At 43.6% G+C, this 10,956-nt stretch overlaps 1 protein-coding gene across 1 annotated transcript; it reads right to left on the reverse strand.

Moving 5' to 3' along the window:
- Positions 1–3,637: 3,637 nt before the first annotated feature.
- Positions 3,638–10,693, reverse strand: EDN1 (endothelin 1). The gene is made up of 5 exons (XM_006138770.4): positions 10,232–10,693; positions 8,842–8,992; positions 7,467–7,625; positions 7,050–7,163; positions 3,638–4,909 (listed from the first exon to the last, which is right to left on the reverse strand). The coding sequence occupies exons 1-5, from the start codon at positions 10,293–10,295 to the stop codon at positions 4,768–4,770; spliced, it is 630 nt and encodes a 209-aa protein (XP_006138832.3). The 5' UTR covers positions 10,296–10,693; the 3' UTR covers positions 3,638–4,767.
- Positions 10,694–10,956: the final 263 nt, after the last annotated feature.

Consider the following 10,956-nt stretch of genomic DNA (forward strand, 5'->3'; position numbering starts at 1 on the left):
CAGTCAAATCAAAGAGAAAATCAGGACTCAACCTGGCTGCTTTTGAATTGTCACACACATAATGTTTATCTCAGGAAAAATGTTACCATCTTTGTATTTTACCGAAAGCATTCTATTCATCCTGTGGCTACCGCCATAGTTTATGAGCATATAAACCTAACTGCTCAAAAGTCCTACTTTTTGTTCAGTTTCTAAAATATGAAGTAAAGAGTCTAAATTAAATAAAGACATCAGCTGAGACTGGAAATTGGTTTTGTTACACGAGATACCTATTAATAGCGTCATGATGCTAATAAAATCAGCCTGGGAATTGATAAGGTTTTATATGCACAATGGAAAACAGTCTGCGATCAAGAAAGCAAACAATAAGATATCATTCAAACCCTGGTTATCCAGCTCACAGTGTTAGTAAACACAGCAATGTATTGCGGAGACTATATTTATCCTAACATGAGGAAACATGAACAAAGAGGCTGATGTCTGGCTGAGTAAATTCTGAACATAAGTAACATTAAGACATTATGGATATTTTATTTTGGGACAGGTTGTGATAATGTGACACAGATTAGAGTAGCCATTTGTGGAAAAATTAGGTCAGAATCATGTAGATAAGGTGCAAAGAATTCCACTATCATCTTATTGTTTTCCTGAAATAAATACAGCTCGAGACATGTTTCAAAGCCATTTTTCCCTCTATGTCTTATTTTGCCTTTTCGGTCAAATCAAAGTTTGGCTGGAAAATAAAGAAACAAAATTGGCTGATCAAGAATGGATTGCAAATTATATTTAATTAAATAATTTCTGAGGGTTTAGTTTGATTAAAATAACTAAGGGCCTGATCTTGCGGTCCGTAATCTGGGCAAATGTCCATTGGTTTCATTGGGAATTTTGCCTGAGTGGGTTTATTCCAAGGAACATAAAAAGCTAGGCCCAGTTCCATCAATCCCAACAGAGAATATCTCAACATACTAAATCCTTCTTTTGTGCAGAGGAGATATTGACATCTGCTGGCTATTTAATTTGAGAAATAACATTGGGGCAGCAAAATACATTAGTATTTGAGGGAACCTTGACTTAAAAAAATGGTGTTCCCTCTTTCATGACCACATTAATAAACTGACACTTCAATTCTGTATGTGTGTCAGTGTTCTGTCACCTAACTATTCTAGATATTGATGTATGCTCATCAGCAGGATAGTGAGACTTTTTCCTTTTTGACTGTTATAGAATGTTTTTCTGGGCCATTAAGATAATGAAAATCATCTCACTGGCTTTGTTGGCTGTTGTATGAGGGACGTATTTGGGCAATTCCAAGATGGACTATGTGCCACATATGGTAAAATATGATTCTTCCAGTATATGAGTGGTGTATATAACATAAAGGTGGACACAGACATGAAGAACCCTAACATGACTTTTTTTACTTTATTTGATTTTAAATCCATTTTCATCACATCTTTTCAGGTGCCAGCTAACAAAGTCATAACTAGAGCCATTAAGAACTGCACACAAACTATCAGTGCATAATTAAGGTGTCTCAATCACGCTTCATGCCTTTATGAAAACTAGGAAAGAGATTATTGCTGCACATACTTCATTTTCTGTTGAATGTCAGTTAAGCTTTGATCCAATGTAGAATTCTAAACTTGATCCTCAAGAGCCTTGGAGATATTGCTTCCCCATGGGAGCAATGGGTGCTGTGCATTAGCTAAATCCTGAGGGGCTGAGATCATTTGGGGAGGATTACAGTCAGTTTGATCTCTGAATAGTACAAAAAAAAACCCTTGAAGAACCAAGTGATTTGATAAATATGATTTTTAAGTAGAACGTGTGATATTTCAGAAACTCCTTGATCAAATAACCCCACATTTGGACCACTAAGGTATACTCTGCACCTTCACAAGGCACAGCTAATGTTAGGCCAATCTTTTAGGATTAAAATCTTGAGGATTCTAGAACATTTGGAATAATTTTCTTTTAAAACAATAAGCCACTCGGAACCTAAGGTATAGCAAAGTTATCATACTGCTATCCACCATACGAGGTGGTGATTGAAGAAAAATGTCAATACACCAACCCAACCAAACAGTCCAAGTCATCTGACTCTAAAACTGCAGGCTGGAGTGAGGACGCTGGTTTTCTCTGGTTCTAGTCTGCTTATATGCCTCAGTTCACACATTTGCCTTACTGATCCCTGCAATGCAGGAGACGTGCTGCTGGTCTTGTGGAAGACCATGTTGAACATGCTGTATGTTTGTGGTTCACTTCAGCCAGAAAGCAGGGGGAAGAAGCAAAGCCCGGAGTATTTATTTATTTACTTATTTAACAAGGAAGGTCAATCACTGGAAAAAGACTGAACTTTAATGAGGTCTTTTCACACCGGACAAAGGTCAGCAAATCCTGTCTGCTAAAGCAGTCGGAGAGCCTATTCTCTTTAAAACATAGAGATCAAGGGTGTGACCCTCACTGGAGTCTTGTTCTTGCCGAAAAGTCTGATGTGTAATTAGTTTACACTTTGTCGCTTACATTCCCCTTTCACAGAAAGGCAGCTCATCTTGGTCTCAATGGAATTGCTGCAGAGACCTGAGAGAAGAAATTGACCCTGTGTCTAACTGAAACATCACAAAAAGTATGTCTGTTACAGAAGTGAGTGGGTGAGGGGTTCTGTGGCCTGCCTGAGAAAATCACAATGGTTCTTTCTGGCCTTAACGTCTGTGGGTAACAATGAAGTCTACAGCATCCAGTACATATGTATACTTTGGACATCAACAAACAAACTGGTCATCAAGCTATGGAAGGGTTGCAGCATGTCTGAACATTTCAAATGCATTTTTCACTCCATTCATGTGCTTAATAAAACAGTTTTTCAAAATTTTGGCTGACTGCATTTATTTTAAAAAGCCTGGCTTTTCAAGGAAAAAAAATGTTCTGTTTGAAGAGTTTTTTACCAGCTCTATTTCCTTTGGCTATGAGATTTGATAACAGCTTTCATCATGTATGTAGTCGAGTTACTTTGTGAGCCTTCTCTCATTGATGTATGTACCTGGCATACAATCCCTGCAGGAAGCATCCATCCAGCTGCAGGCTCCTTAAGCCAAAGAACCTGGAGCAACGCAAATGTTAACTAAGTATCCATTTTTTCTGTCAATATCTCAGGGTCTGGTCCAGGTTCCATTGAAATTAAAGGGAGTTTTGCCATTAACTTTGCTGGAAGGAGGCTTAGTTCCTTGGGACATATTCCTTCACCTGTATCCTGCCCCAGCACAATTACTGAATTCTTGTACACACTGTTAGACAACTCTCAGGGCATAAGCAAATTTTCCCTATCCTGGTGATCATGTGGTTTGAGTTGATTGTTAATCTTTTATTGAGGCTAGATTGCTGATTTATAGTTCAACTCCCTCCCCCACCCCCCAACTGCACCTGGAGAACCATTGGACTGCTTTTCTTGTGGTCTCTTTTCACCTGTCTGGTTTACATGTATCTACAGGCATTAAACCTCCCATTAGCCTAATTCTCAGGACCACTGGAACACAAGACTTCCCATTGTGTCCAAGGGTAGTCCCAGGGAAATCCCAACTCTACTTCAGCCATCTTATGGACATTTGGGAATAGTAACCACCAGATCAATACAGTAGTTAAAAATATTTATTTCTAAAGATATTTACCTTGACAGGCACAAAGCATTTCCCGATTTCACATAGAAATACATAAAACATGCATAGACCAATATGGCCCATTCCAATATATATTCAACATGGTAAATATAAATGAACAATTTGTAAAAACATAAATATTTTTTTAAAAAATAAGCACATCATAAAATTCCATCAGACCTCAGTCAACAAATTCAACAATGTGAGTACATTTACTGCTATAAACAGTCACCTAGTATTAGCCTTTTCGTTTCGTTTTAAACAACCCTCTGTCTCCATACATTTATTTCAGACAAGATGCTGAAGTCCTAGATCTAGCAACATTTTCTGTTACACAACATGATAGGTGGATTTTGGCAAACTGCAACACAGTACAACCCCTATTGTGTTAAACAAGGTCATATCCCCTGTTTATTATTTATGTTGAAATCTCTTTTCATTATCCAAAAACCTTGGTTAACCAAACAAACACAACTCCTGCCCTGCCATTCAGATAACAGGATGTACTAGTAAACTAGACTGTTGACAAAGGCAAAGGGTTGATAAGTAAAGGCAATAACGTGGTGTAAAAATATTTTGGCAGGAGTGCAACATACAGTATGTGAGGTAGACTTGTATCTATGCAATGAGTACTGATTAAAGTAGCACAGTGTCTTTCACTTTCTGTTTTTATTAATAAGTAAAAAAAGTTTCTCCTTTTAAATCTTGATTTCTCTTCTTTTTATGAGTTTCTGTATCACTATCCCTTGCAAATTCTTTCAGCGCTAGTCTTTTTGTTCTCCCTGAAATCTGCCAAACTGATCAACACCAGTCCATTTTACACCTTCTTTCTGAGAGAAACATCCAAATGTTCCCTTTCTTCTTCTGAGAGAAGGCTATCAATGAATGTTGGTTAATGCAACACATCCAACTGGATTCCAGAAGGATGACTTGCTAGGTTTTTATTGCTTTTACATTGTCCAAATATAAAGCTTTCCATAGGCGAAGAGGAGAGGCTTAATATTTAGCACAACATGCTTTTGCCATGTGGAACACAAAAGTCAAAATAAACTTTGGCAATGATTTATCAGTCACTGGTGAAGGAGCAGGATTGAGGTTGGTGTTCTTTCCACTAAGAAGTTATTTTCAGACTTTCCCAGATGCTTTGTCTTTTATGTGTTCTGTTGTGCTTCAGCCTCTTCACTTCATGGGGTGCAGCCTTTAACTTTGCAATATTGAAGGAAGCTTTGATACTGTTTCCGATGGCCTCAAGTCTGTAAAAACAAGAAAAAAACAAAGGCTATTATAAAAATTATAAATCTTGTATGAATAAAATAGCATGCCTATGTGTATACAATCAACATTTTGATTAAATAAATCTAAATCTTGACTTATGGTGTCAGATCCCCATGTGGGATAAATTGCAACAGATCCATGGTAATGATACTGATTTAAACCAGCTGAAGCTCTAGGCTAATAGAAACTTTGGCAAGTCTGGAAACCCTAACCCCCAGAAATTGTGTGTCCAAATTAAAGGATATTCTGTTGTTGGCTACTTTTTACTATTATTGGGGTTTTTACATAAAATGTACTCGGTTTTAGTGAATTCACATAAAGTGTAAAATTTTCACAAGCACCTAAATTACTTGGGCCCACTGCTTCCTTACTTCTATGTCTTTGATGATTTGGTCCTCATTTTCAAAAGTAACTTACTTATTTAGGAGCTTAAACCTAATTCAAAACCAAAAGAACTTCTACTCCTGCATACAACACTTTTGAAAATGGGACTTTGGCACTTTAATTTTTTTTTACTCATAGCCAGATTTTGTTAACAGAGAAATGGCATAAATCATAAATTGCTTCAAGAATGGCAAGCTGCAAATTGCTTCCCAGGAGATACTACTGCAAAGTTATTCTTTGGAAAAAAAAAAAAGAGCTCACTGCTATATGACTTCATCACATTGCAACACTAATTCGAGCGGGATTAGTGCATTGTCATATTGCCAGCTAATGCCACTCAACATATTACATGAGGCACTCCAAATGCCCTCTCAACATTAATTTGATATAGCCTCACAACACTCCCAGGAGATATGTAAAAGGGGATAGAATTGACTTATGAGTAAAGTGAGTGGCTGGTGGGCATATTGAGCCTGACGATGCAATTTTACATACATAGGCTGTGTCTAGACTGCATCCCTTTTCCGTAAAAGGGATGCAAATTAGACACATCGCAATTGCAAATGAAGCGGGGATTTAAAATAAGGAATAAGGGATCTTTTGGAAAAGGCTTTACTTTCTGAAAGATCCCCATCTAGACTGGCGCTTTTTTCCAGCAAAGCTCCGAGCCGGAAAAAAGCGGCAGCCATGTTTATGCAAATGAAGTGGGGGGGGGGATTTAAATCCCCGCTTCATTTGCAATTGCGATGTGTCTAATTTGCATCCCTTTTACGGAAAAGGGATACAGTCTAGACACAGCCTAAGGGTATGTCTAGACTGCGTTGCTATTTTGGGATACTGGAAGTATCCCAAAATATCAACACCATATCTTTAAAAACGCCCGCTATTTCCCGAAATAGTGGGCGCGCTATTCTGGCATCCCTATAACCCTCGCTCCATGAAGGTTACAGGATTTGTCAGAATAGTGCCTTATTTTGAAATTTGGCACTGTGTAGACAGTGCCAAATTTCAAAATAAGCTCTTTCGACTTAGACTCGGAATAAGATACGCAATTTGGTCCTACTCTCAAATCCCATTGAAGTAAGTGGCAAAGTGGGGAGTAGAACCCAGAAATCCTAATTTTGAAGGTCTGATTTTTCCTAGCCTTACCTCTTTGTGTTATAATTTACAATGGTAGCAGTTTGTACTCACTTTGAGTAGCTATATTTGACACCACAAAAAGCAAGGCTGTGGAGAATCAGACCCACAATGTACTATACAGCCAGCAATGCCTCACTGAATAGATGCCATTTTTAACTTAGATGCCTGAATAACTTACAGTTCAATAAATGTGGCATATGCATTAAAAAATAACAACTCTGAATGAATTTCATCTTCTCATTTTACAAGGCTAATACAGACACATTAATTTCAAGCAGTTCTGATCATGCACGAGCACACTAAAAAGCTATGTGTCAAGATTACTTTTCTCCTGCCCTGTTTCAGACTGATGTTCTAGAACCTACAGCACATCCAAGAAGCAACCAGCTCAATTCATTTAATTGCGTAAGAGAAGGATTTCTAGGATCACCAACAGCCAAAATAAATCTGCAATGTTTTAGGGTGCCATTCTGCTCACATCTGAAGTCAGAGGCTAAACTCACACTCATGCAGCAGGGAGTAGGATCGGGTCCCGTTTGTACTTTACTGAAACGTCATATCTCAACCTATTCAGGAGCAGACATGGTAGCTCACCTTCTCATTTTCCTGCTGTTAAGTCGTTGCCTGTGCACACACTTCAGTCCAAATCTTGTGCAACCATCACCTTTGTTAAAATGATCCCAACTCTTCTCCAATGTGGATTGAGCCCTGTTTATAACAAAGAAAACAATATTGCTATTAAAAAGCAAGGTTACAATCTACCTGGTGACACTTTCACATGAGACACTTTTTTAAGCTATGAAATGTAACAGAGGCTTCTGAGACAGATTCAGGTATCCTTAATGATGCTGGGTGAATCATCAGGCAAATAGTGCCCCTGATTTCCCTGGGACTATTATCCTAAGTAAATGCCACCATCAGCAGACATACCACAATCTGGCTCTTTACAGTGAGTACAGTTCAAAACAAATAAATAATAATAATAATAATAAAAATAAATAAATAACCCACCAGAGTTTTTCTCCTGTCTGGCAGAAGTTCAGACATTTCTTGTCTTTTTGGTTGGCACATTGGCATCTCTTGCTAGATTCTAGTTGCTTCCTGGGGGCTGTATCTTCCACTGACCGCCTTGGTCGAGAAGGACCACCAAGCCCATATGGTACAATTCGCCTATGATCAGAAAATCAAGATATTAATTCAATTCATTGCCTTAGAACTGAGGGGTGTGTCATTTTATCAATGGGACTGTTTTGTGAGCAAAGTTAGCAAGATCAGGAAGCCTCTTTTGGTTGTCACTTTGGGATTTTCAGAGACATTTGCTCTGCCCCACTGTGATTATGGTGGCTGCTTCAGTGACTAATGCCTTTTCAAATCATTAACTAAGAAACATGAATCAAGATGCATTAGAATGCAACAGAACCTCCTCTGTCTGGGCTTTGTAAACACAGAAAAAATCAATTAAAAAAAAAGATAGATCCTCAGCTGGTGTAAATCAGCAGAGCTCCACTGAAGCTAGTATCCACTGCACCAGTGGAGGACCTGTTTCATCCTTAATGGGGAAAGTGTAAAAATGTAATTAATGTATTCTGTAATCATTTGCAGTGGGCCTCTCAGCCATTCTTAAGAACTAAGGAAGCTTCGCCAAATATTTTTATACTGATTTAGGTCAAGATTTTGCTCCGAAGAGACTCCCAAAGAAAATTACTGCTGCAAGCAAATAAGGGTGGCAGAAACAAGCCATCAGCATTTCACCCTTCTATGCTTCTAGGGGAAAGTATTTTGTAGCATCAACCATTCAATCCCTGATATAAAATATTTGGAAGGTTAGAACTGTTGTAGGCCTAATGTTAAAGGTGATTTACTTGATGTGTGTGGCCAAATCCTACTTGCTTTCTTCCTGGGAGGGGGTCTCTCCTAAGTCAATGGAAAAACTGGTATGAGGAAATGGGTAGGTGGTGGCAGCTCTTATATTACCACGGAAAAATCTGTGTCCCATCCTCAACCACTCATTCCTCTTCAGCTATCTTCAAAATATTCCGACTGAGTAGTGCATGTCCTTCTTAACCCTATTTTTCAACCCAAGAGAAACGCCTGCTAACAACGCCCAGGGTTCACTGCAAGCTTCCCCTCGAGCTGTGTACTGAGGAGCAATCTAATGGCATGAACTTTTCACATGCCGCCGCTGAGCCCAGGCGCTCTCGCTGCTCGTGAGGGTGCAGGAGCTCAGCTGCACGGAGAAGGATACATTTGCTGGTGTCCCGGGGAGCCATTGTCAGCGGTGCCCCTCCCAAGCCCCCCTAAAAGGGCGCCACAGCAACCGACTTCCAACAATGGCCCCGCCGCCCGGGTGAACGGGAGGTTAGAGCCTTGCAGGGCCCCCACTTACTCCGGGGTGTTGATCCAGATGATGTCCAGGTGGCAGAAGTAGACACACTCCTTGTCCATGAGGGTGGAGCAAGAGCAGCGCTTGGACCTGCGCAGCGGCCAGGGGGCGCTAGAAGGACGAGCCTCGGCGACAGCAGCGCTCAGCTCAGCGCCTAAAGGGCCGGGGAGAGAGAGGGAGCGAAGAGGTTAGCAGGCGAGCGAGCGGCCCCGGGGGAGCCGAGGCAGGCGCGCACGCTGAGGGAAAGGCGGGGGTAGCAAGGGAGATGGATCGGGCCCAGTGCTCATCCCCCGCCGCTGGCCACAGCTTTGGCCCCCGTTGTTTAACAAAGAGGAGCAGCCCGGGCGCATGGCTCAGCTGCAACTTGTGTCTCACTGGGGGAATTGCAACTCCCCCTTGCCTAAGTCAGGGTGTGCACACGGGGCGCCCTCTGCCTTAGTGGTTTAATAGAAGGGCTCACAGGCTGGTGCATTAGATTCCTCCGCTCCCCTGGGGTAGGGAGGCAGGGATGTTCCGGGAGGGGGGCAGTTTTCCTCCGTCCTTCCTTTCAGCGCTTCTTTGGGGAGCCCTGCCTGAGCCTCCCAGACCTCAGCTCGTCTCCCTAGCCCTTCCATGCCCCCTCGCCCCACGACCCCTTGTGGCGCCCGTCCCCACCAAGGGGGTGGCTGCGGTTGTAACTCTGCATCGAAGCTCACAGGTTTCCCCCCTGTCTCGGAGAGGGGGAGCCCAGCTCCGAGGAAGGCGCGTTTAGTGCGGACGAGAACGGATGGGAGGGTACCAGAGAGAGAGAGAGAGAGAGAGAGAGTGTGTGTGTGTGTGTGTGTGTGTGTGTGTGTGTGTGTGTGTGTGTGTGTGTGTGTGTGTGTGTGTGTGTGTGTAAAAAAGCCTCCCCTCGCGTTCCATTCATTCCAGGCAGCGGCGCGCGGTGACTCACGGCGATGTCACAGCTGGGTGTTTATTCTCAGCCGCGTGGGCTGGGACTGCTGCTCTGCCCGGGCTGCTTAAATCATCTCAGGTGAACACAAACGCGAGTGATGGGGGAGAGGGGGGAATCCCTTTCAGAGGTTGGCTGAAAACAAGCCCCAACAGCCCATGGCTGCAAAGGCCCGCGCTCCAGTCCGGATTCAGCCCTGGGGACGTTTCATCACCGGAGGCTGGTCCAGAACTGCCTATTCCTTTATTCTCTTGAGATCCCACCCAGAGGCGCGGGAGCCGTTTGTCTAGTGGGGTGCGGAGAAGCCCTGAGCTCTGCTGGAAGCCCTGTCCATAGACATCACTTCAAGCCAGGGGTGCTGCTGTCAGCATCTCTGGTCCCCCGACCCCTGGAGTTCAGTAGAGCCGCGTTCCTGGGTAGCTCGCTGCAGGGCGCCCTCGCCCCCTAGCTCACACCTACCTGTTTCCTGGGCTCCCGGGCACAGCACGAGCAGCAGGGAGACAACCATGCGGGAATAATCCATCGCGCCCCGCGCCAGCCGCTCGCTCCTCTGCAGCCCCAAAGAAAGCCCCGAGCGCCGCTCCGTGCCGCGGCTAGTTGGCGCGAAGTGGCCTGAGGGAGGGAAAGCTGCTCCCGGGGGCCAAGCCGAGCTGCCAACCCAGTGACAATCCCCAAAGCAGCGGTGGAGAGCCGGGAAGCTCCTTCTCCAGCGCAGCTGCCTGAGCGCTTCTGGCTTGGACAGCTCTCGCCAGCTCCCTTTTATAGCGCACCCCCATAGAGCGGGTAAACAGCTCCGGCTTTATTTTATCCGGAGACAATGTTGTTGTGCTATTAGTCACCCAGCGGCAACGTGCGGGCCGAGATAAGGCCGGGCTGGAAAGGAAACCGCTGCAAACTTCAGAAGCAGACGCCGTCTGACAGGCCAGGGGCCGGGCTACTCACTGGCAGGGTGGGCGGTGGGGAGTGGAGAGAGAGAGGAAAACAAATAGCCCGGGCAGACATACGAGAAAGAAACCTGAAGGCGAAGGGCGTCGACGGCCTAGAGCCAGCAGGGGGAGCCCCTACGCTGGGCACCTCACACCTGGCCCGCCGCTGCTGCCGCCTGGTCCCCCGTCTCCTCTCCACGGGAGCCCCGTAGAAATCAGAAGGGGGTTGATTCGAAAGAAAAGCTGGGTGCGGAGGAA

The sequence above is a fragment of the Pelodiscus sinensis genome, chromosome 2 (genome assembly GCF_049634645.1).
Source record: "Pelodiscus sinensis isolate JC-2024 chromosome 2, ASM4963464v1, whole genome shotgun sequence".
NCBI classification, from domain to species: domain Eukaryota; kingdom Metazoa; phylum Chordata; order Testudines; family Trionychidae; genus Pelodiscus; species Pelodiscus sinensis.